This window comes from Mobula hypostoma, chromosome 8 (genome assembly GCF_963921235.1).
Source record: "Mobula hypostoma chromosome 8, sMobHyp1.1, whole genome shotgun sequence".
NCBI classification, from domain to species: Eukaryota; Metazoa; Chordata; class Chondrichthyes; order Myliobatiformes; family Myliobatidae; genus Mobula; species Mobula hypostoma.
This window is the reverse complement of record NC_086104.1, coordinates 125,771,232-125,798,129: the sequence shown is the minus strand read 5'-3', so window position 1 is coordinate 125,798,129 and position 26,898 is coordinate 125,771,232. Positions and strand designations below refer to the sequence as shown.

The window sequence follows — 26,898 nt, the reverse complement described above, 5'->3', positions numbered from 1 at the left end:
ACTCGAGGAACACTCCGGAGCTGGAATCCCTTAGGCAGTCCTACATCGAATTCAACGCTGACTGGCGAAACTTGCGACGCAGCTGATCGGTCTCTGCCATTCCTTTGGATTCATCAGCCTTATGGAGAGGGGGAGCCTGCCGCATGGGCAACAGCTTGCTCTCCACATCGTGCTGAGTATCCGCATAGACAGCTGGGATGCAACGTCTATGGCTGACCAGACCCGCGGAGAGCCTACCTTATATCAAGTAGCGAGAGCAAGAGAACGCACAGGGAGGGGCTGAGATATGGCAAGTAACATCCATATCCTAAGTGACAGTCTCCTCCAACAAGGGGTAGTCTATCCATCTCCCCTGTTTACAAACAAGAGAAAATCTTCAAGCAACACACACGAAATGATGGAGGAACTCAGCAGGCCAGGCAGCATCTATGGAAAAGAGTTCAGTCGACGTTTCATGACAAGACCTCCTAAACTCCAGAAAGTACAGGCCCAGAGACGTAAAAATGTCGACTGTACTCTTTTCCATAGATGCTGCCTGGTCTGCTGAGTTCCTCCAGCATTTTGTGCTTGTCCCTTGACTGTTTAGTGTCCTGGGAGAAGAGGGGTCACTATCAAGTGGAAACAAGTATATCAACCTCATAAATCCTGAAGCTAAAAGAACAGGTCAGAGGCTGGGGAATCCTCCAGTGAGTGAACCACCTCCTGAATCCCACAAGACTCAACACAAGTCAGGGGTGTGATGGAAAACTTTGCACTTAGTTTAGTATCTGCAGCTCCAACAACTCTCCGGAAGCTTGATACCACCCAGCAGAGCAGTGTGCTCAATTCCCCACCCCAAATACTCGTAGACCATATGACATAGGGACCAAATTAGGCTAAATGGTCCAGGGAGTTTCCTCTGCATTTATTTGAGGCTGATTTATTTTACTGCTCAATCTCATTCTCTTGCCTTCTCTCTGTAACCATGGACACCCCGACTAAACAAGAACCTATTAACCTCCTCTTTAAATATACCCAATGACTTGGCTTCTACATCTGACTATGACAATGAATTCCACAGATTCGCCACCCTCTGCTTAAAGGAATTCCTCCTCATCTCTGTTCTAAAGGGATGTTCTATTCTGAGGCTGTGTCCTCTGGTCCTAGACTCTCCCGCACTTGGAAACATCCTTTGTCCACTCAAAGATGCATTTTATTATCAAAGTCTGCATGTGCTCTCTATCTAGGCCTTCTAATATTTCAGTGAGATCATCCTCATTCTCCCAAACTCCAGAGTACAGGCCCAGAGACATCAAAGCATCAACTGTATTCTTTAAAAACGCAAACAACAGGAATTCTGCAGATGCTGGAAATTCAAGCAGCCCACATCAAAGTTGCTGGTGAACGCAGCAGGCCAGGCAGCATCTCTAGGAAGAGGTACAGTTGTCGTTTCAGGCCGAAACCCTTCATCAGGACTAACTTACAGTCGACGTTGCAGGCTGAGACCTTTCATCAGGACTATGTTAGTCCTGATGAAGGGTCTCGGCCTGAAACGTCGACTGTACCTCTTCCTAGAGATGCTGCCTGGCCTGCTGCATTCACCAGCAACTTTGATGTGTGTTAACTGTATTCTTTTCCATTGATACTGTCTGGCCTACTGAGCTCCTCCAGCATTTTGTGTGTGTTACTTGGATTTCCAGCATCTGTAGATTTTCTCGTTTGCAACCACTCACATATCAACCTTTTCATTCTTGCGAACCTCCTCTCAACCCACCCTAATCCCAGTACATCCTTTTTTAGACATGGAGCCTACAACTACTCAACACTACTTCATATGTGGTGTGATGAATGTCTTATAAAGCCTCAGCATTACATCCTTGCTTTTATATTTCTAGTCCTCTGGAAATGAATGCTAAATTGTATTTGCCTTCCTCCTTACCAACTCAACCTGCAAGTCAATCTTTAGGGAATCCTGCACAAGCACTCCCAAGTTCCTTTGCACCTTAGATTTCTGAATTCACTTCCCCTTTAAAAAAAATACCAAAATGTATGACCATACATTTGCTTACAAATAGTCTATCTGCCACTTCTCTGCTCATTCAATCTGTCCACGTCCTTCTGCAGGCTCTGTTTCTTTAACACTCCCTCCCTTCCACACCTGCCTCACAGATCTGTGACCATGGCCACTACAAAGGGCTAAAAGGACAGCAAGGATAGGGGGAAACTCCATGACATGCAGATTCCCTTACAAGTCACACACCATCCTGACTGGGAAATCTATTGCCATTTCCCTACTGACACTGGGTCTAAACTCTGGAACTTCCTCCCCACCTTGCAGCGGATTGAGAAGGCAGCTCACTCCTACCTTAAGGGGCAATCAGTAACACTCAGCTCCAGAAAAACAACATGAGTTGGCAGAAACAATTTTTTATAGCTGTATTCAACATGTTGAGGCCATACTTGGAGTAGTAGGTGCAGTTCTGGTCACCCAATACAGGAAAGATGTTCAGAGTGCAGAAGAGGTTCACCAGGGTGCTGCCTACTTTAGAGGATATAAGCTACAAGGAGAGGTTGGATAAATCTGGGTTGTTTTCTCATGACCAGCAGAGACTGAGATGACACCTAACAAAAGTTTATAGGATGAGAGGCACAGACAGGGTAGACCAGCAGAATCTTTTCAACCAGAATAGAAATATCAAATACTTGAGGGAACAGGTTTGAAATGAGATTGGGGGGGGGGTGGGGGCAGATAAGTGCTTGTTTTAAACTAGTGTTAGATGCCAGGGGTACTGTTGGAAGCAGATGCAATAGTGGCTGCTACCTGGACACACAAATATGCAGACAGTAGAGAGATATCCACGTGGAAGAGATTTATTTAAATTCAACATTGTGTTCGGTACTGAAATCGTGGTCCAAAGGGCCGGTTTACTGTGCTGTATTGTTCTGTCCTATGTGCCTCCATGATCTTCTTTTCCATACGAGTGCCAGGCATGGTCCTTGTGGTCTGACCCTCACAGGAGTGCAGGGTTCAGTGGGGCCCTCTCCCAAACACCCAGCGACCCGGATTCAGTACGTCCAACAAGTCACTCTGTTAGTGCACACATTTTATTCACTCCCAACACAGTGAAACGCCTGGTAGGTAGGAGTGTCCGAGCAGTAACCAGATAATTGGGGGGGTGGGGGAGAGAGAAGAGAGGGAGGGTTGTGGGGGGGAAAAAGAAGTGGGAGGACCAGGGGCAAGAAATATGGGGTAGGGCAAGTAACTCTTTCCCCAGAGAGGGCGAATGACTGAAGTGGAGGGGGTGGGGAGAGGAGATGAGGTGAAGGGAAGGTTTGTTGGGAGGGGAGATGTGAGGCGGGTGGAGGGGATGGGGAAAGAGTGTGGAGTGGATGGGGTTTGTATGGAGGGGAGATACGTGGAGGAGGGGATGGGGGTGGTGGTGCTCTGACAAGCGACTCTGGGAGCGACAGGACAGGCGGCAAGTGGGTGGAAAGGTCAGTGTACCTACCTGAGCCCCCACCCACACAGGATGGAGGGTCCAGGACAGAACAGCTACAGTCAGGTACCTCCAAGCTGGGATCAACACCCCACAGCTAGCAGACCTGCTCAGGAGCAACGCAGGGGAATGCAGGTGGGAGAACTGAAGGTCAACCAGTGTCCCAAGTGCACACTGCCTCTGACCACAGCCACTGCCCAAGGCAGCCATCTGCTCCCTCCTTCTGACGATATGCTCATGTCTGGGAACCCGGGAATATATCTCTGGGGTTCTTCTGAGGAGTAACCCCAGTCCCAACACAGAGTGTCCCAGATCAGGTCGAGCTTCAAGCCTGAAATCCGTGTAAACGTCCCAACCAAGGTTAATGTGTAAAGAAAACGCCTTCTAAACAAGATTCCGCTTGCCATGGTGAGGGTCAGTGAGTCCGAAACAGAAGATGTATACTGACGAGGGCAAGAGGTGAGAATGAGGTACAGTTACAATGACAGTGGGGAGGAGCGGACTGAACCGGTGGATGGGAGGGGCGGCAGGAGTCAGAGTTTGTCCCTCCGTGCGGCACCCGTCCGTATCGGCAGCTGCTCATACCGCCTCCATCTGCAACTCCTCCCCGTCTCCAGACTCCAGCTCGTGGAAGCTGGCATGGCCCCCGATGAACACCAGCGTGGCTCCTGTGGGAAGGGCGCGGAAAGAGAGGGCATCAGCGAGGAGAGAGTTGTGCATGCAGAGACAAGCCTGGAGAGAGGGAGGAAGAGGGGTTCTGGCTTGGCAAGGCGAGCAGAGAAGAAGAGGAAAGCCAGGCGTGTGTGGAGATTTGAGTGTGGGCGAGAAGAGAACATGGGGGGGGGGTGGTGGAGGAAAGTTGTGCATGTAGGAAGGAGTTTAGAGAGACTGGTTCAGAGAGGTGGGGGTAATACCAGTTCAGCGAATGGGGGAAGGCCAGAATGGGGACAGAGAGAGTGTTATATTGGCTCAGCGAGGAGAAGAAGCAGAGAGGTTCAGCGAGTATGGACTGGGGGTGGAGGAAAAATACAATTCAGAGGAATGGAGGAGAGGAGAGGGAGTGAGAGAGGAGTTAAGCAAGGTGAAGGGGGAGGAGAGAGCAGTGTGGTTCTGAGAGGGGGAAAGGGCTGGGGGGGGCAAAGGACATGTTTAACAGTGGCTTAGGGTCAGGGATATGTGGTAGGAGGAGAGGTTTGGAGATGACGAACCACTATAAGGACTGGGAGGGAGGCAGGGGGTGCCGTGACTGCACAAGGGAAAGGGTTGGGCCTGGAGGATAGAGATGGGAAAATGGGGAGGGGCAGGGCAAGTCCACGGAGCGCAGGGAATGGGAGAGCAGTGGGATCATGGAGCGTGGAGAACCCGAAGAGAAAGGTGCAGTAACGAGAGGAAAGGGATGCATAGAGTGATGGGAATGGAGACCTCCCGAGGGGAAGACAGAAGTCAGCGGCCAGGGCGAAGATGGGGCAGGGAATCAGCCCGGCACCGCTGTGTGGGATGCCCCTACCACACTCATTACTCACCGAGCACCCAGAAGACAGCGGAGCCAGCACCAGCCAGCCAGAAGAAGGGGAAGGACACTGCTCCGGAAACAGCATACTGGTGGGCAGGACTCAGCTCTCGGCCTGTGGGCAGCAAGGCAGACACAGCTCAGTCGCGGCACAACTCGCTCAAACCCACTACCGGCAACCACCAACCCCCCACTACCCCAACGAGAATCAGAGACGGGCTGCACAAGGTTATGTGAGGGTTGGCAAAAGTACGGGCGGAGGAGGAGTAAGGACAGAGGTTGGCTGGTGCATGGCAAGATACTGGCAACAGCAACATTGCAGCCACTTTATTCAGAGCAGTTTAGAGGGCTGGGGGCGGTGTGGAAGGTCATTTTGGGGAGGGTAAGAGCAGTTCAGAGGTGCTCGGCTGGGAAATGGTGTGGTAGGACTGCTCTAGGGACATCCACGCTCCCCATTACCCTGTCCATTGTCTCCCTCTCTGCCCGCATTCTTACACGGGCCACACGGGGGTTGGGGGAGTTGGGGATGGTAACTTTTGTTGATGTGCCCCATACGTGGGCTGAGAATTTTGGCTCACAAATCTCCGATGTGTTGGGGTGGGTATTAGAGAGACATTCCATCATTCGCAGACCACATCGATTTAGGTAGGGCAAGCAGTAAGAGGTTGAGAGGGGTCTGTGATTAACTTATTCGCACTGGGGTTGGGGATGGTGCTGGAATCATGGACACTCTGATGGAGGGGGCTGTGGAGACAGACTCTCATGGCATTTAAACATCTGAGTCCAGGAGTGGAGACATTATATCGCAAATGTACAAGTCGTTGGCGAGATCAGACTTGGAGTGGAGTTATAGACAAGTATAACACAGAAACAGGCCTTTCAGCCCATCTAGTCCATGCCAAACCATTTAAGCTGCTTACTCCCATCAACCTGCCCCCAGCCCATAGCCCTCCACACCCCTGTATCTATTCAAACTTCTCTTAAACATTGAAATTGAGCTTGCATGCACCTCCTGCTTGCACTGGCGGGTTGTTGCATACTCTCACAACACAGGGAACTAGTGACCCCTTATATTCCCCTTAAACTTTTCACCCATGACCTCCAGTTGTAGCCTCACCCAACCTCAGTGGAAAAAAGCTTGCTTACAGTTTCCCTATCTATACCCCTCATAATTTTGTCTATCTCTATCAAATCTCCCCTTAATCTCCCACGTTCTAAGGAATAAAGTCCTAACTTATTCAACCTTTCCTTATAACTCAGGTCCTCCAGTCCCAGACACATCCTTGTAAATTTTCTCTGCACTCTTTCAACCTTATCTGCATTTTTCCTGGAGGTAGGTGACCAAAACTGCACACAGTACCTCAAGTTAGGCCTCACCAATGTCTTATACAACTTCAATATAACATTCTGCACTCAATATATTGACTTAAGACGACCAATGGGCTAGGAGCTTGCTGGGTGACCTTATCTACCTGTGATGGTACTTTCAATGAATTATGGACCTATATTCTCAGATCCCTTTGTTCTACAACACTCCTCAGCGTCCTAACATTTATGGTGCAAGATCTACCACCCTGGTTGGACCTACTGAAGTGCAACATCTCACATCTGTCTACATTAAATTCCATCTGCCACTTCTAGCTGGTCCAGATCTCACTGCAAGCTCTGACAGTCTTCTCCACTTTCTACAACATCTCCAATCCTGGTGTCATCTGCAAAAATGCCGATCTAGTTAAACATATTGTCATCCAGATCATTCATATAGATGACAAACAATAATGAACCCAGCCTTGATCCCTGCGGCAATCCACTAGTCACAGGCCTCTAGTCAGAGAGGGAACCATCTACTACCACTCTCTGGCTTCGCCCACAAAGCCAAAGTCTAATTCAATTTACTACCTCATCTTGAATACTGAGCAACTGAACCTTCTTGACCAACCTCCCATGCAAAATCCTTGCTAAAGTCCATGTAGACAATATCTACTGCTTTGCCTTCAACAACTTTCCTGGTAACTTCCTCGAAAAACTGTAAGATTGGTGAGACACAGCCTACCATGCACGAAGATATGTGACTAATTCTAATCAATCCATGCCTATCCAAATACTCATATGTAGTCCCTTAGAATACCTTCCAATAACTCTCCCACTACTGATGTCAGGCTCGCTAGCGTGTAATTTCCTGATTCACTTTTAGAGCCTTTCTTAAACAGCAGAACAACATTAGCTATCCTCCAGTACCTCACTTGTCGTTTAAAGATGGGCCCCTGCAATACCTGCACTTGCATCCCACTGGGTCTGAGGGAACACCTTTATCAGGTCCTAGTAATTTGCCTTAAGACAGCAAAGATCTCCTGTTATCTGTATAGGGTCCAAGAATTTGATGTCGCTTTGCCTTACTTCTATGGACTCTGTGTCCATCTCCTGAGTAGATACAGATTCAAAAACTTCACTCAAAGTCTCCCCCATCTCTTTTGGTGGACTACCATTCTGATCTTCCAGAGGACTAATTTTGTTCCTTACAATCCTTTCGCTCTTAACGTATCTGTAGAATCCCTTGCCTTGTTTGCTCAAATAACATCGTCTTTTTTTTTAATAAAAAAAAAAGACCTCCTGATTTCTTTCTTAAGTGGGGCGGCATGGTAGCACGTAGTGGTTAGCACAACATTTTGCAGTACAGGTGACCCGGGTTCAATTCGCGGCAGTACCTGTAGGGAGTTTGTATGTTCTCCCCACAACCGTGTGGGTTTCCTCCCACAGCCCAAAGATGTACCGGTTGGTAGGTCAATTGATCATTGTAAATTGTCCTGCAATTAGGCTAGGATTAAATCAGGAGATTGCTGGTCAGCATGGTGCAAAGGGCTGGAAGGACCAATTCCATGTTGAATCTCAGAAAAAAGGGTTCTCTTGCATTTAGAATATAGAACAGAAAGCAAAAGAACAGGCCCTTCGGCCCAAAATGTTGTTGTTGATCCAGCTAAAAAGTAAATCAAATCCCCCCCCTTAAACTAATCCCTATAACCCACACAATGTCCATATCCCTCCATCTTCCTTCCTCATACTCATGTGCCTATCCGAACACCTCTTAAAAGCCTATAATGTATTTGCCTCTACCATCATACCAGGCAGCACGTTCCAGGTATCTAACACTGAGTAAAAAAAAATTATCCCTCACATCCCCTATGAATCTACCCCCACTTGCCTTCAATGTGACATCTCTACCTCGGGAAAAAGATACTCCCTGGCTACTCTATCTATGCCTCTCAATTTTATACATCAGATCTCCCCTCAGCCTCCATGGCTCCTTTGTCCAAACTCTCATGATAGCACATGCACTCTAAACCAGGCAGCATCCTGGTAAACCTCTTCTGCACCCTCTTCAAATCATCAACATCCTTCCTATAGTGGGGCGACCAGAACTGTATGTAATACTCAAGATGTGGCTGAACCAAAGTTTAATAAAGTTGCAACATAACCTTTTGACTTTTGATCCGAATGCCTCAATCAGTAAAAGTAAGCAATCCATAAGCCTTCTTAACCACTCTTTTGACGCGTGTAGCCACTTTTATGGAGCTATAAACCTGGATCCCAAGATCTCTCTGCTCAGCAGCTTTAAGGGTTTGCCCTTAAAAGTGTACTGTCTCCTTGCATCTGCCCTACCAAGGAGCAACAATTCACGTTTATCCGGGATAAACTCTGCTACTTCTCTGTTCATATCTGCAGCTGATCTATATCATGCTGTATTCCTTGTCAGTCTTCTACACTATCCACAACTCTGCCAATCTTGGTATCATCTACTAAGTTAATAACCCACTCATCTACATTTTCACTCAGGTCATTTATTTACATCATAAACAGTAGAGGTCCCAGCACAGATCACTGCGGATTACCGCTAATTAAAGACACCCAGCTCAAAAAAGTCCCTTCACCCACTACCCTCTGACTTCTATGTGCAAGTCAGTTCAAATAGCCAATTCACTGCAGACCCCATGCATCCTAATCTTCTGGATTAGCCTCCCATGAGGGACCTCGTCAAACACCTTCCTAAAATCCATGTAGACAACATCCACTGCTCTACCTTCATTTATCTCTCATCATCTTGTCAAAAAAACTCAATCACATTGGTAAGACACAAACTGGCCCACACAAAGCCATGCTGTCTCTCCCTAATTAGGCCATGGGTTTCCAAATGCTCATACATCCCATCCCTAAGAATTTTCTCCATCAATTTCCCTACAACTGACGTGAGATTCACTGGTCTATAGTTCCCAGGATTTTCCCTTGTTCCCTTCTTAAATAGAGGTACAACGTTCACCACTCCTCCTGAACCCTACCTATGCCGAGGGGGGACACAAAGTTACTGGTCAAGAGGCCCCAGCAATTACATCTATTGCCGCCTTCAAAACCCTGGGGTAAATCCCATCAGGCCTGGGGACTTATCCACCTTAATACTCATTGGGAGACCCAACAACTCCTCCTCGACCTCTAAACTCCCCAACATATTAATGCACTCAGCACTGATCTCCTGGTCCTCCATCTCCTTTTTCTTGATAAATACTGAAGCAAAGTACTCGTCAAGTACCTCACTCACATTCTCTGCATCCAAACAAATATTCCCCTCTTTACCCTTGAGTGGAACTACCCTCTCCCTATTATCCTCTTGGTCTTGATGTATGTACAGAATGCCTTGGGATTCAACTTAATCCTACTTCCCAAAGAACTTTTCATGGCCCCTCCTGGCTTTCCAAATTCCCTTCTTGAGTTCTTTTCTGGCTTCTTTATAACCCTCATGTGCTCTATTTGATCTTAACTTCTGGAGCTTTATATACTTTTCCTTTTGCTTCTTGACTAAACTCATCACCTCTCTGGACATCCAAGTTTATCTTATCTTATCTTTCCATCCCTTCCTTCCAAAAGGAACATACATTTCTTGTACTCTGTGCAATTGATCTTTAATCACTCTCCACATGTCTGATGTGGACTTACCAGAGAAAAGGTGTTCCCAATTAACTCTTCTTCACTCCTGCCTAATACCCTTGTACTTTGCTGGACTCCAATTTAAGGCTCTCCCGCTAGGACCATATCTGTCCTTATCTATAGCTAACCTAGAAGATAAGGAGTTGTGGTCACTGCTTCCTAACTGCCTACACACTGAAAGTTCAATCACCTGGCCAGTCTCATTACTCAACAGGTCTAGTACACACCCTCCTCTCATTGGAATGTCCAGGTACTGATTTAAGAAACCCTCTTGGATACACAAATTCTGTCCCATCTAACCCCTTGCACCAAGAAGGTTCTAGTTTATATTAGGGAAGTTGAAATCCCCCATAACAATAACCCTATTATTTTTACACATTTCCCTAATCTGTTTACATGTCTGTTCCTCAATGTCCTGAAGGTTATGGGGGGGGAGGGGTCTGCAGTACAATCCCATCAGTGTGATTGCATCCTTCCTATTCCTGAATTCTACCCAAATGGGTTCAGTGTCTGAACCCTCCAGTATATCTCCCGAATGCAGCTGTGATATTGTCCCCGATTAGTAGTGCAACTCTCACCACCTCCCCTTTACCTCCTCCACTATACAAAAAAAAATTCAAAACCTTGTACGTTAATCACCTATTCCTGCCCCCCTCTCAACCAAGTTTCTGTCATGGCCATAATGTCATAGTTCCATGTATGCTCGAAGTTCATCACCTTTACCCATAATACTCCTAGCATTAAAACACAAATACTTCGACTATCCTACCCATCAAACCTGTAATTTTGATTTTACCTTTCAATACTTCCCTGGCATCTACCTTTCTGTCCAATCCTCCACTTACTGACGTAGTGCTCCCATTCCCAAACCCTGAAAAACCAGTTTAAACCCTCCTGAGTAGCATTAGCGAACTTCCCGGCCAGGATATTTGTTCCCCTCCAGTTCAGGTGTAATCCATCCCTCTTGTACAGGTCACCCCCTTCCCCAGAAAAGGTTCCAATGATCCAAGAACTTGAAACCCCGCCCCCTGCACCATCTCCTAAATCACTCATTAATCTGTGCTATCATCCCATTCCTACTTACACTAGCCTGGGGCACCGGGAGTAATCCGGAGATTACTACCTTGGAGCTCCTTCTTTTGAGCCTCTTTCCGAACTCTATAAACTCACTGCGTGGGACCGCTTCCTCTTTCCTGCCTACGTCGTTGGTGGTGATATGTACAATGACTTCTGGCTGTTCACCTTCCTCCATGAGAATGTACTGGAGCCACTCCGAGGCATCCTGGACCCAGCACCCGGGAGGCAACAGGTCATCCTGGTGTTTCTTTCGCAGCCACAGAATCTCCCGTCCGCCTCTCTATCAATTTCCTATCACTACTGCTCTGCCTGTCTTTACCCTTCCCTGATCAGCCTCAGTGCCATTAGCCTGGCTGCGGGCTCCCTGATGGGTTATGCCCCCCCACACACCCCCAGCAGTATCCAAAGATGTATATTTGGTGCTGAGGGGAATGGACACAGAGGACCCCCACACTGACTGTTTAATCCCCTTACCTCACCTGGTGGTCATCTATCTGTCTGAAGCATCTCATTTGTTTCTACCTGCCTATACATCCTATACACCTCCTTTTTTTTGTTAACTAGGGTCTCAATATCTCTTGAAAACCAAGGTCCTCTAAACCAGTTATCTTTAACTTTTATTCTGACAGGCATATGCAAGCTTTGTACTCTCAAAATTTCACTTTTGAAGGCCTCCCGTTTGCCAAGTACACCTTTGCCAGAAAGCAGACTGTCCTAATCCACACTTGCTAGGTCCTTTCTGATACCATCAAAATTAGCCATTCTCCAATTTAGAAACTCAGCCCGCAGACCAGACCTATCTTTTTCTATATTTACTTTGAAATTGATGGCATTATGATCACTAGATGCAAAGTGCTCCCTACACAAATTTCTGTCACCTGCCCCGTCTAATTTCCTAATAGCAGATAAAGTATCGCACAGTCTCATTCGGACTTCTACGTACTAATTATTTGTTCCTCCAAATCCCTTGGACTATTGAGTGGTCTGTAATAAAGCCGCATTAATGTGGTCATATCTTTGTTATTTCTCAGTTCCACCTGTAAAACCTCACCACACGAGTTCTCCTGTCTGAGCACTGCCATGCCATTTTCCCTGAGTAGTAATGCCACCCTTTCTCCTTTAATCCCTTCCACTCTGCCGTGTCTAAAACAATGGAACCCCAGAATACTGGACTGCCAGTCCTGCAACCAAGTTTTGCTGATGGCTGCAATATAATAATTCCATGCCCTGAGCTTATCTGCCCTTCCTACTTCTTACATTGAAATATGTGCAGCTCAGGACATTAGTTGCACCCACCATGCTCAACCTTTTAATTCCTGACTTTCTCTAAAGTCTTAACAACATCTGACGCCACCATCTGGTCTGGCACTCTGGTTCCAATCCTCCTGCAACTACCATGCAAGTACTGTGCGCAGTTCTGGTCTTCCAGCTGACGAGGAAAAGATTCATGAGGAGGTTACCGGGTCTGGACCAGGTCAGATTGGAAAGGTCAGGTTGGAATGAGGGGACTGAGAGTGAGGACTCGAGGTTTATTGGGCCAGATTGAAACGATTAGGGTGTCGCGGCCTGAGGAGAGGGCTCAGCTCACCACTTGCAACGTTTAGTCATCTCTGTGCTGAACTGACGCTGTGGCCTGCAACTAGTGGGCTCCTGGTTGGGCTGCAGTGATGACTGGCTTACTGGCTGTGGACCCAGTTCAAATGTTATTTGCTTACTTTTATTATTTGTTTGTATTTTTACTCTGCACATTTTACAGTCTTTTCAATGGGTTCTATTGTGTTTCTTTGTTTCGTGGCTGCCTGTAAGGACATAAATCTTAAGGTTGTATATAGTACACATATAGTACATTGATAATAAATGTACTTTAAACTTTGGTGGAACATAGCTGGTCAAGCAGCATCTGTGGGGTGCAGGGTGGAAGGAGGATCTGTTGATGTTTCAGGTCAAGACTCTATGACAGTCCCAAGTTACTCCAACATTTCGTTTGTCGGTCCAGATTCTAGCATCTATATTCTCTGGTGTCTCCCTCAGACATACATGTAAGGTGAGATGGGAAAGGTTTAAGCTGTTTTTTCATAGATGAACTCGAAGGAGTCACAATTGCAACTCCTGGCAAATCACACACTCTCTCTCTCATTGGTGGAGGAGAGATGGTTGCCAATTCTCTGGGCAGAGAACTCAGGACAAAAAGGGGCGTGACAAACTTTTAAAACTGCAAGTCATTTGTTATGTCTCCCCACTCGCTGTGGAAAAGGACACCTCTTTTGTGGAAGTCGGGTGGGAGAGGGCTGTTGATTTGCTGCTGTTTATGTGTGGGGGCATTGGGGTTCTAACACTTTTACTCATTCTTTGGGGCACTCCTGTCTGTGAAGAACAAGAATTTCAGGATGTATATTGCATACATTTCTCAAATATTAGTTGGAACTATTGAAAGGTTTAACAGGAATCAGAGGAGGAAATATTTTTCACAGAGGGTGGTAGTCAGATGGAACAAGCTGCCAGAGGAAAGGGTAGACGAGGTATAGCTGCTAGCTAAGACGTTCAAAGGTTGACACAAGATTGTGGGCTGAATGACCTGTACTGTTCTGTATTCACGAACACAGTTAGGAAAGGTTCAGATAGATATCGGTTAGGTAAATGGGACTGGCTTCGATAGGTAACTTGGTTGGTATGGATGACTTGGGCTAAAAGGCCTGTTTTGGTGCTGCATAACAGTGAATCTAAACCTATATGAGCAGTTAAATCACCAGGATAGACAAGGTTCTGGACCAACTGCTAATGTACCTTGGTACTTTGCAGTCAGCATGGAAACTATGGGCCAAAAGGCCTGTTACTAAGCCATGAGACTCCATGACATCTTGCAGATGGAGGGGTCTCCAAGGGGACTGCTGTTCAACTGCAGGGGCCTTCACTGGGATTAGCAGCTGAAGTCTGGACTGGCCTTCCCCACTCTTGATGGCAGGTGACAGGGGCTGGATGAAGGGGTGGGATGAGGCAGCCTCCATAAACCGCAACAGGAACACATCTCGATTTCTCTCACCAAACAGCACGAGCCGGGACTGGGAGGCCCGCAGGTGGACGATGTAACAGGCGCCAAAGAACACGGCCAGGGCGACCAGCAGCATCGGTGAAGTGACCCTAAGGGGGGGGGAAGAAAAGAAGCACGAATGTCAGATGGGATCATCCCAACAGACATTGCCCATACAAGGAGAGTCTCTCAATGGCAGATGTAAGTCAATGTTCACAGTCTCACCAAGGAATGTCTCTCAACGCCAGATCATACAGATGACATTTACTATGTAACAGCTTCAGCAGTAGAACATCTCTCAAAGTCAGGTCACATTCACTAATGAAAAACCTCAACAGGGATATTTCCCAAAGGCAGACCACAGACCCAGCATCACCAGGGAGCATCTCCCAATGGTAGATCACAGCCCCACCCTCACCAGGAAACATCTCCCAATGGTAGATCACAGTCACACCCTCACCGGGAAACATCTCCCAATGGTAGATCACAGTCACACCCTCACCAGGAAACATCTCCCAATGGTAGATCACAGTCACACCCTCACCGGGAAACATCTCCCAATGGTAGATCACAGTCACACCCTCACCAGGAAACATCTCCCAATGGTAGATCACAGTCACACCCTCACCAGGAAACATCTCCCAATGGTCACAGTCACACTTTCACCAGGAAACATCTCCCAATGGTAGATCACAGTGACACCCTCACCAGGAAACATCTCCCAATGGTCACAGCCACACCCACACCAGGAAACATCTCCCAATGGTCACAGCCACACCCTCACCAAGAAACATCTCCCAATGGTCACAGCCACACCCACACCAGGAAACATCTCCCAATGGTCACAGTCCCACCCTCACCGGGCAACATCTCCCTATGATCACAGTCACACCCTCACCAGGAAACATCTCCCAATGATCACAGCCACACCCTCACCGGGCAACATCTCCCAATGATCACAGTCACACCCTCACCGGGCAACATCTCCCAATGATCACAGTCGCACCCTCACCAGGTAGCATCCCTCAATGATAATTACCTTCCCCTCCAGTTCGCCTACCAGCCCCGACTAGGAGTTGAGGATGCCACTGTCTACCTGCTGAACCGTGTCTACGCCCACCTAGACAAGCCAGCGAGCAGTGTGAGGGTCATGTTTTTTGACTTCTCCAGTGCATTCAACACCATCCGCCCTGCTCTGCTGGGGGAGAAGCTGACAGCGATGCAGGTGGATGCTTCCCTGGTGTCATGGATTCTTGATTACCTGACTGGCAGACCACAGTACGTGTGCTTGCAACACTGTGTGTCCGACAGAGTGATCAGCAGCACTGGGGCTCCACAGGGGACTGTCTTGTCTCCCTTTCTCTTCACCATTTACACCTCGGACTTCAACTACTGCACAGAGTCTTGTCATCTTCAGAAGTTTTTGGATGACTCTGCCATAGTTGGATGCATCAGCAAGGGAGATGAGGCTGAGTACAGGGCTACGGTAGGAAACTTTGTCACATGGTGTGAGCAGAATTATCTGCAGCTTAATGTGAAAAAGACTAAGGAGCTAGTGGTAGACCTGAGGAGAGCTAGGTACTGGTGACCCCTGTTTCCATCCAGGGGGTCAGTGTGGACATGGTGGAGGATTACAAATACCTGGGGATACGAATTGACAATAAACTGGACTGGTCAAAGAACACTGAGGCTGTCTACAAGAAGGGTCAGAGCCATCTCTATTTCCGGAGGAGACTGAGGTCCTTTAATATCTGCCGGATGATGCTGAGGATGTTCTACGAGTCTGTGGTGGCCAGTGCTATCATGTTTGCTGTTGTGTGCTGGGGCAGCAGACACCAACAGAATCAACAAACTCATTCGTAAGGCCAGTGATGTTGTGGGGATGGAACTGGACTCTCTCACGGTGGCGTCTGAAGAGAGGATGCTGTCTAAGTTGCATGCCATCTTGGTCAATGTCTCCCATCCACTACATAATGTACTGGGTGGGCACAGGAGTACATTCAGCCAGAGACTCATTCCACCGAGATGCAACACAGAGCGTCATAGGAAGTCATTCCTGCCTGTGGCCATCAAACTTTACAACTCCTCCCTTGAAGAGTCAGACACCCTGAGCTGATAGGCTGGTCCTGGACTTATTTCATAATTTACTGGCATAATTTACATATTACTATTTAACTATTTATTACTATCTTCTATTACTATTTATTATTTCTATGACTATTACTATTAGTAATATTACTATTAATTATTTATGGTGCAACTGTAACGAAAACCAATTTCCCCCTGGATCAATAAAGTATGACTATGACTATACCATGTCCTTCACTCCCCAGTGAGTCGTCGCAAGGCAAGCCTCCATCCCAGATACCCTCATGGCCCCATCCCTCCAACCCCTTCCCCTGGCACTCACACACAGTAGACAATGAGGCCCAGGAAGACAAAGACGTAATTGCTCTGGAAGTACTCCACATTCTTCACCAGCCGCTTGCACATCTCGCCCAGGTTCTTGGGCTTGGAGAAACGCTTCTGGTCGACGAAGTTGGCCCAGGGGCGAATGGCCAGCCGGCGCTTCTCAATCCACTCCTTGGCTGGGCCCTGCGAGATAATCTTGGGGATGTAGATCCTGGTGAGGGATGTAGGGGTGGGAAGGGAAGGGGGCAGAGGATGAGACCAGAGTTCAAAAGTGGGTTTGTAAAATAGAGGGATCTTCATTATGTAATGGACCAAGTGTAGAGATAGACCACCAAAGCAGGGGAGTAGCACCCACAAGCTCACCCTATGGCCCGGAGACCTCTCAGCAGATGGTAGCAACTGCATATAGTTTAGACATGCCCTTACGCAGAATGCAGTGTCCTCCCACAAGCTGGACCCACCCTTGTGCAGGGGAAGGCTCCGCCCACAATCTGCCATGTCTCCAGGCTGAGCCCATTCTCAAAGGAGGCAGACTTTGCCCACAGGCTGCCCCTACCCACTTAGCAGATGGTTGGAAGCAGGCTAGAAGAGGCAATGGGCAAGCTGGGTCTGTAACATCGCTCAGTATCGTGTTACCTGCCCATCACACCTGTCGCTTCCTCCTCCTTGGTGAGAGAGAACACATCCTCTGCCTTTGTCGTCATGGTTCCCGGGCTTCAATGCAGCAGTAGGAAGTAACTAAAAGAAACACATATACAATCATAACATCTCATTCCCCAGGTCCTTGCACACAGGTATACCCAGACTGATTTCTCTCCCCATGGGTATATACATCCTTGCTCCACCAGATGCTTGTATCTGCAGACCAACACTATCCCTGGATACAGGTATCCAGAGACCGACACTGTCCCTGGGTTCAGGTATTCCCAGACCGACACTGTCTCTGCGTACAGGTATTACATGACCGACTATGTCCCCCACAGTTTTCTCCAGACCTTCCCTAAACTGACCCTGTCTCTAGGAACAGGTATTCCCCAGACTAACCCTATCCCGGGCACAGGTATCCATAGGACTGACCCAGCCCACGACTCTGGATACAAGAATTTCCGAAACCTACCCTATCCCCGGGTCTCCCCAGGCTGACGCGGGGTTGGTTCGATAACTGAGTCGGAGGTCCATTGAAGCCCCCATTCCCTACCTCTATCGTCGCTCCCTCCGATGTCCAGTTGGCAACGGAAATGACGTCCACGGGAACCACCCTTTCCACGATTCCACCAATCAGGAGGCAAGGGAAGGGCAGAGCGCAGCCGCGGACCAATCAGCGAGCGCCGGTGACGGAAGGAACCAATCAGCAAACGAAGTGGCTTACCGGCGCTCCAGACACAAGCACGCAGGTTGCCGGAAGACCAATCAGCCTCCGCCTCTGCAGAGAAAACAATCCGGGCTGGAGCAACCTTCCGTCATGCCTCTAATTCAGCGAACATCTTGGTTAACTCTTCCCCAAAGCCTGGCCATCCTCCCTATTACAGGGCGACCAGAGCTGTATGCAATAGTCCAGATACGATCTAACTAGAATTTTACAAAGCTGCAAAATAACTTCCTGACTTTTCAACTCAATGCCTGGACTAATTAAGTGACTCACACAAAACGTCGACTGTACTTATTTTCCATAGATGCTGCCCGACCTGCTGAGTCCACCAGCATTGTGTGTGTGTTGCTCGGATTTCCAGCATCTGCAGATTTTCTCTTGTTTCTAATAAAATGACTGCTTTATTATTGACTAATAAATAAGGTATGCCATATGCATTCCTAACCACCCTGTCACCATACATATCATTTTTATATATGTATATGACAAACAGGAGAAGTCCTATCACAGATCCCCGTGGAACATCACGAATCATAGACCTTCCAGCTAGAATAAGCCCCATTCATCACTGCCCTGTCTTCTGTGGGCAAGTCAGTTCTGAATCCAAATGGCCAATTCACCATGGAACCTATGCATCTTAATGAGTCTCCCGAGAGGGACCTTGTCAAATACCTTCCTTAAATCCATATACAGTTCTGCCTTTACAAATCACCTTCATCACACTCAATCAAGTTAGTGAGACATAGCTTGCCCTGCACAGAAGCTCGCTAGCTCTCCCTAACTAGGCCATGGTTTTCCAAATGCTTATAAATCCTATCCCTAAGAGTTCTCTCCAGTAATCACCCTACTACTCACCTGAAACTCTATAGTTTTCAGGATCACCCCTGGTTTCCTTCTTCAACAATGGAACATTAGCTACTCGCTGGTACTCCAGAACCTTGCCTGTGGCTACACAGATATTGATTAAGGCCCCAGGAATCTCTTCCGCTTTGAGATGGTGTTACCGAACATGTGCGGCAGCTCACTGGTAAGAAATTTGACTAAAACATCACTAAAAACACCTCTTCTGAGGTAAATTGTGTTAAATTAACGCCACAAACAGTGAGGGGGCGAGCGATGGCGAGACGAGTTGAGATGGTGTGTCGCAGAATTGATGTACATGGAGTGAGCCATTTGGAGAGGAGAAGTTGGGGCAGTGGAGTTCCAATGCCCGTACAACTGGCCGGAGTGTGGGGTTGGATTGCCCTGGGCATCAAGCTGATCTGAAGAGCTTGAGAGAGGCTTCGGGCTGGCTGGCTGGTGAATATAATGAGCAAGGATCTGGGCCTACTCCAGGCTGCTCCAGGTTTCAGATCTGAGGACTCAATTTGGTTCAGAATGTTGTTGTTCGCTTCAATTTGTTTGCATGATTTGTTCTTTTTTCCTTTCGTGCATCAGGTGTTGGTCTTCTAATTTTTTTTTTAATTGGGTTCTTTCACGTTTCTAACTTTATGGCTTCCTGTAAGTAGGGTTGCCAACTGTCCCGTATTAGCCGGGACATCCCATATATTGGTTTGTCCCATACGGGAATGCCCTTATCCTGTATTTCCCCCGCTAAGGTAGAGCAATCCTGTGAAACCGTTCGTAAGCAGAAATGGCATAAAGTGAAGAAGCAATTACCAGTAATTTATATGGGAAAAATTTTTGAGTGTTCCCAGACCCAAAAAATAACCTACCAAATCACACCAAGTAACAGATAAAACCTAAAATAACACTAACATATAGTAAAAGCAGGAATGATATGATAAATACACAGCCTATATAAAGTAGAAATAATGTATGTACAGTGTAGTTTCACTTAACAGAATCAGGAAGATTAAGGCAAAACCGATTTGTAGAAAAAAATCGGCACGTACGTGCTTGCGCACGTCACGCAGGCGCACACAGGTGCCCGCGCAAGGTATCATGGTCGTGGTAGCCCTTTCTCGGGGTAAACACAAGTGTCCCATATTTGACTGCTACTTTTGTCCTTTATTTGGGAGTGAGAAAGTTGGCAACCCTAACTGTAAACAAACAAAAAAAAATCAAGGCTGTATAATTTATATGTTCTTTGATAATTAATGTACTTTGAATTTTTGAATCTTTCCTCTCTCAATAGGTACAAGTTCTCAGAGCCTGGGAACTTATCCACCTTAATGCTCTTTAAGAGTCCCAACCTTATCTTCTCGTTTACCTCAAAATGCAGTAGCATATCATTGATCTCCTTATCCTCCACGTCCTTCTCCCTGGTAAATACTGATGTATAGTACTCATTAAGGACCTCACCTACATCCTCCGCACCCGAGTAAGTCTTCCCCCTCTTTATCCTTGAGTAGTCCTTACCCCTCTCCCTAATTGTCCTCTTGCTCCTGGTATACATGTATGTACACAATGCCTTGGGATTCTCTTTAATCCTACTTGCTAAAGACTTGACATGGCCCCTCCTGCCTGTCCTAATTCCCTTCATCATTTCTTTTCTGGCTTCTTTATAATCCTCAAGGGCTCTGTTTGATTGTAGCTTCCTAAGCTTTACATACTTTTCCTTTTTCTTCTCGACTAAGTTCATCAGCTCTTTCGTCATCCAAGAGTCTCTTATCTTGCCGCCCTTGTTCTTCCTTCTAACAAACATACCTGACCTGTACTCTCACAAACAACAGGAATTCTGCAGATGCTGGAAATTCAAGCAACACACATCAAAGTTGCTGGTGAACGCAGCAAGCCAGGCAGCATCTCTAGGAAGAGGTACAGTCGACGTTTCAGGCCGAGACCCTTCGTAATACTCTTCCGCTTGGTCCATTCTTATTGTTATCTGCAGCTATCTTAAAAAGGAGTTGTGGTCACTTTTCCCTAACTGTTCACCCACTGATAGGTCGATCACCTAGCCAAGCTCATTACTGGATCCAGTACAAACATTTCTCTTTTATCAATCTGTATATTGATTTAAGAAACCCTCCTGGATGCACCTAACAAATTCTGCCCCATCTAAACCCCTTGAACTAAGAAGCTCCCAGTTTATATTAGGGAAGTTGAAGACCCCATGACAACAACCCTATTGATTTTAAATCTTTCTTATATCGGCCCCCATACCTCTTCCTCAATGTCCTGTTGGCGACTGGTGGATGTGGGGGGTGTCCGTAGTACAATCCCATCAGAGTGATTGCACCCTTCCTATTTTTGAGTTCTACCCATATAGACTCAGTGGATGAGCCCTCCATTATGTCCCCTCTGTGTACAACTGTGATATTGTGCCTTATTAATAGTACATCTCACCCCCACCACCACTTTTACCTCCCCCTCTATCTTTCCTAAAACATTGAAACCTTGGAACATTAAGCACCCATTCCTGTTCCTCTCTCAACCAAGCCTTTGTAATGACCACAACATTATAGTTCCGTGTACTGATCCACACTCTAAGTTAATCACTTTTTATCCATAACACTCATAGCATTAAAATACACACACTTCAAACTACGCCATCCCATCGCATCTATTATTTTGATCCTGCGTGTTTTTATTGGCCCTCACATCTAGCTTCTTCTCCATCCTTCCAATTTCTGACCTGGTTGCTCTGGTTCCTGTCCCCCTGCCAAACTAGTTTAAGCCCTTCCAAGTAGTGCGAGTGAACCTCCTGACCAGAATATTGAAGTTTTATAAGGAGGTAACGAAGATGATTGATGATTGTGGGCCAGTGGATGTTATCTGCATGGAAATTAGTCTGACATTCTTTTAGGGAGTATTCCGGAGTTATGTGGATACAGTAGATACTAACTCAAACAAGATCCAGTCTTCAGTTTTTAGTAGTAGGTTATAAATTGCAAGCAGTAAATTGAAGTTTAAAGCATAGGCTAGCCCACGGACTAAGAGAAAGGGTTTACAATATGGTGACCAGGAATCATGTTTGCATAACACCAGCCAAATGTTAACACAGTTGTGTCGTGTTAATTGATCTGCGTCAACTAGAGGTTCAAAGGTTCATTTTATTGTTAAAGTATTCATGTACAATACAACTCTGCTATTCACCCTCTCCAGATAGCCATGAAGTACAAAAAAAAAGCACGGAGGTTTTGAAAGAAAAGACATCAATTCCATTCCCGCACAAAAAGGAAAAAAAAAGTTTGCAAACCCAAAACCCCTCTACCGACTCCCTCACACAAAAGCTAACAGATCGCCCACATGGAAAATGGTGTCTGGAACATCAAACCCCAAACCCCCAACCTCCTCCCTCGCAAAAAAAAACAGATTAAAGAATTTGCATCGTTTTAACATTGTGAACAGTTGTGTAAATTCAAAACGCTGCAATTGGCTTTGTCTCAGCCAAGGTATTTGAACATTCACAGGTGCTGCCCACTGTGGACATACAATTCAGAAGAAGCATGTCAACCCAAAGTAAACATATCATTGTAACTATTGAAACTGTATTGAATCACCAATTGGTCTTTAGGGTATAAAAATGCATTGTACTTGTGAAACTCTACCGAGTGTGTCTCCAGAGAATGCCTGCTTGTTGTGAAGAATACTGACTTTGATCACAGCCACTGCACATTCAACCAGATTCTTCATGGGGTAGGATGATACAGGAGATTAAGGCACATGGAATCTAAGAAGACTTGGGAGATTAGATCCAAAACTGTTTGGCCATAGAAGACTAAGATTATTTCAAAGATTAGCTTTAGCTTTATTTAATTGTTACATGCACATGGAAACATTAAAGCACACAGTGAAATCCTTCATTTGCATCAAATCACATCAGCGAGTGTTGTGCTGGGCAGCACACAAATATTGTCATGTTTCCAGCATCAACATCGCATGCCCACAGCTTATTAACCCTGACTGTGAGCTGAGGGAGGAAACCTACTCGGTGTCAGGGAGAACAGGCAGCAGTAAAATTGAACCGGGGTCACTGGCACTCTAATAGTCTTGTGCCAGCTGCTATGGTACTGTGCCAGCCTAACTGTATAGTAAATAGCAGGATTCTTAAAAGCTTTGATGTACAGGGAGATCCTGGTGTTCTAGCCTCCCTTGCTCTTTGAAAGCGGCAACACAAGTAAGTAGGATGGTAACAGGGTGCCGTAATAGCGTAGCAGTTAGTGCGACACTTTTCCAGCTCGGGGCAGCAGGGTTCAGAGTTCAATTCCAGCACCGTCTGTAAGGCATTTGTATGTTCTCCCCATGATCGCGTGGGTTGCTTCCAAGTGCTCCAGATTCCTCCCACAGTCCGAATATGCAATGGTTAATAGGTTACTGGTTACTGTAAGTTGTCCTGTGATCAGGCTAGGGTTAAATAGGTCGGTTGCTAGGCAGCGTGGCTAGTTGGGCTCGAAATAAATAGATTTATAAATAAGGCATGTGGCATGCTTACCTTCACCAGCTGGGCATTGAGTATGAGGGTCAAGAAGTTGTGTTGTCGTTGTATAAAACTGTGGTTAGGCCACATTGGAGTATTGTGTGCAGTTCTTGCCACCGCATTATAGGGATGATGTGGAGGCTTTAGCAAGAGTGGAGAAGAGGTCCACCAGGATGCTGTCTGGGTGAGAGAGTGTTTGCGATAAGGAGACATTTACAAACTCAGACTGTTTTCTCTAGGACAGCAGTGGCTGTGGGGAGAGCTGATAGGAATTTATAAGATTATGAGAGGCATTGATAAGGAAGTTTTTCTCAGGGAAGGAATATAAAATACTACAGGACGTAGCTTCAAGGTGAGAGGGGGAATGCTTAAAGGAGATGTATCTGGAAGGTTTTTTTTACACAGAGTGTTGAGTGCCTGAAATGGGCTGCCAGAGATGGTGATAGAAGCAGACACGATAGTGGAGATTAAGATGCATTTCGGCAGGTAAAGAATGGGGAGATGTGGATCGTGTGTAGGCAGATGAGATTAGTTTAATTTGATATTTGTTTAGTCTGGTATTATGGTCAACAGCGACAATGTGGGACCCAGGGTCTGCTCCTGTGCTCTACTGCTATTTGTTCTTGTGTCTCCACTTTGTTCTCTCAGTTCCTTGTTGTCACTGGACCCCTTGACTTTGCAACATACAGCAGCTGCCAGGTTTCCTTCCATAAGAGTTACTGTTTAATCACTCTGTCATTTCCATGTTCCTCCTGTATGTTAGCCCAAGGAAGTACAGAGGGTGGGATGTGTGTAGTGAACACGCCTTTGCCCTCTTTACTCACTTAAAAAAAAGGTGCTGATCTGTTGTATGTTACTTATCACTCTGCTTTCAAATCCTGCCTAGCCTTTCTTGACCCATGTCGCTACCCATCTCAGTGAGATCTGTAATACTTCCAATCCTCAGGCAGTTGCTATTTCTGGAAACAGATTTAGCTCTATCTTTAATTTCCCCTGTCAGCTGTGGATGAATCACTTTTCCTGTTGGTTCCTTACGATTTAAAGAAATCTATTTTCTGCAGTTGGGTATTATTTTTGGCAACACTAACCGTTGCCTGTCGCCCCCCCCGTCACAACTTTTCGTCTCATGGTTTGGCACTGAGCCGTTAACGAGGCCGCGACAAGGCACTGCCTCGCCGTGCGGGTGGATATCTGTCAGAGGAACAGCTTACCGCGGGCGGGGTGGGCTGAGGGAGCACTGCACTGTAGGGGTGCTGTTGCTATAGGAGCGATGCGGAGGGTGTGTTGCAATATGGGAGGGGCATTGCAAAGGGATTGCCACACTGGGAAAGGTGATGAGGAGGTCATGCACCATTTTCAGAATCAGAATCAGGTTTAATATCACTGGCATATGTTGTGAAATATGTTATTTTTTGGCAGCAGTACAGTGCAATACATAATAAAATACTGTTAATTATAGTAAGAAATATATATAAACACATGTGTAGGATTCCCTAAAGTTAATTTGCAGGTTGAGTCAGTGGTGAGGAAGGCAAATGATATTTTGGCATACATTTCAAGAAGATTAGAATATTAAAGCGTTGATGTAATGTTGGGACTTCATAAGACACTGCTGAGGCCTCACTTGGAATGTTCGGGGTTTGGGCCCCATATCTACACTGGAAAGCATAAAAAGGAGGTTCACGAAATTGATTCCGAGATTGAAAGGCTTATCGTATGAGGAGCATTTGACAGCTCTGGGCCTGTACTCACTGGAATTCAGAAGATTGGGGGTTGGGGAGGGGAGAAATCTCATTGAAATCTATCAGATGTTGAAGCCCTTGATAGAGTGGACGTGGGGAGAATGTTTCCTATGGTGGGGGAGTCTAAGACCAGAGGACACAGCCTCAGAGTGGAGGGATGTCCATTTAGAATGGAGATGAGGAGGAATTTCTGTAGTGAATCTGTAGAATTTGTTGCCCCAAGTGGCTATAGAAGCCAAGTGATTGGGTATGTTTAAGACAGAGGTTGGCAGATTCTTGATTAGTCAGGGAATGAATGGATACGGGGAGAAAGGAAGGAGCTTGGGGCTGAGAGGGGAATGGATCAGCCATGATGAAGTGGCAGAGCAGACCTGATGGGCCAAATGGCCTAATTCTGCTCCTGTATCTTATGGTCTTCATGACAGATTCCGTCTTTTTGATGCTTTTGATGCTGGGGAGGCTAGTGCCCATGATGGAGCAGGCTGAGTTTGCAAATTTCTGCAGCTTTTTCTGATCCTGTGCAGTGATCCCTCCACGCCATCCTCAGACAAGTGGGAAACCCATCTTAGATGGCAAAGGAGGAGGGTGTATAAATAGAGAGGTGAAGAAATACAGAAGGCAGAGAAAGAGAACTATGCTGGAATAAAACACTGGAGTAGCTGGCCCAGAATTTTTATCTAATGAGGATAAACACTATTTCAGATTCCAATCCAACATCACACATTGTGGAGAGATTGCTGCTGGCTGTGGTAAGCTGATCTGATCTTCAAGTGGAAATTCAATTATGCCCTGCTGTAATGTGGCATTCCGTTGGACTGAATGGGGCCGCAAAATAAATATCACCTGTTTCGTGACCCAGTTACAAGAAAGGCGTTATTCGTAGCGCCAGTCAACAGCTTCCCAAACTCTTTGCAGACAATGAGGTTTGATTGAAAGGTCGATAATTGGATGTCCAGTGGTGCTCTCCTCAACTGTGTTGTGACGATGCACTCTGATTTCTCGCACTGATACTTCTTAAAGGGCAAACATTAGCCCAGGGAAGGACCAGACTTTCATTGGTTTGGAGGTGGTGCCAATGTCCCGTACCGCATAGCTCCTCTTCCGTCATCGGTCCAAGCTGCATCTTTGAGAGGCGAGGGGGCCACAGACTGATGACCCTTTCTCAGAACTGGGAAGGATTGTGGATTCAAACCTTTCTACTGGCTTTGGGCAAATAATCCAGCGTGTGCTTCACGCAGATGCTGCTGTAGAGAGCCCTAGAGGAATGTAGCATGCGAATGGGTCCTTTGGCCTAAGTCCATGCTGACCACAGTGACCGCCAAGTTTCCTATTTGTGGCCTATATCCCGCATTTCCAAGTTCCTATCATGGTGCTTCTCAAATGATACTGTGGTACCCGCCTCAACTACTCCCTCTGGCAGCTAGTTCCATGTACTCACCGTCCTCTGGGTGAAAGAGATGCCCGTCAGGTCCCTTTCAAATCTTCATGCTCTCACCCAAAACCCATAGTTCACAAGGATACTGCCAGGAATAGAGAGGTTGATTTATGCGGCGAGACAGGATAGGCTGAGATGCTTTCCCTGCGGGAGCGTAGGAGGTTGATGGGTGACCTAGTTGAGGTTTATAAAATCATGAGAGACATAGATAGGATAGACAGTCAAGGATTTTTCCCTAGGGTTGGGGAGTTTAAAACTACAGGGCATAGGCAGATGGGGAGAAGAGAAAGGAGTCTTGAGGGGCAAGATTTTTACACAGGGTGAGTGGGGGTGGTGTTATATGGAAAGTTTTGCTGGAGAAAATAGAATAAGCAGGAACAATGTTTAAAAAGAATTTAGACAGGTTGGTGTATAGAAAAAGTTTATAGGGATATAGAGAAAAAGCAGGCAAATAACCATATAACAATTACAGCATGGAAGCAGGCCATCTCAGCCCTTCTAGTCCGTGCCGAA

At 46.6% G+C, this 26,898-nt stretch overlaps 1 protein-coding gene across 1 annotated transcript; it reads right to left on the bottom strand.

Moving 5' to 3' along the window:
• Positions 1–2,814: 2,814 nt before the first annotated feature.
• rabac1 (Rab acceptor 1 (prenylated)) lies at positions 2,815–17,731 on the bottom strand. Its single transcript, XM_063056724.1, has 6 exons — positions 17,676–17,731; positions 17,114–17,215; positions 16,476–16,688; positions 14,078–14,175; positions 5,000–5,101; positions 2,815–4,144 (listed from the first exon to the last, which is right to left on the bottom strand). Exons 2-6 carry the CDS (start codon positions 17,179–17,181, stop codon positions 4,056–4,058), a joined length of 570 nt encoding a protein of 189 aa, XP_062912794.1. The 5' UTR covers positions 17,182–17,215; positions 17,676–17,731; the 3' UTR covers positions 2,815–4,055.
• Positions 17,732–26,898: the final 9,167 nt, after the last annotated feature.

Excerpts from the sequence above, each read along its gene's own strand:
- rabac1 (XM_063056724.1), bottom strand. The coding sequence starts at position 17,181 with ATGACGACAAAGGCAGAGGATGTGTTCTCTCTCACCAAGGAGGAGGAA. Across the intron at positions 16,689-17,113 it reads GCGACAGGTGTGATGGGCAG|GATCTACATCCCCAAGATTA; the intron begins GTAACACGATAC and ends ATCCCTCACCAG. Across the intron at positions 4,145-4,999 it reads CGCTGTCTTCTGGGTGCTCG|GAGCCACGCTGGTGTTCATC; the intron begins GTGAGTAATGAG and ends CCCTTCCCACAG.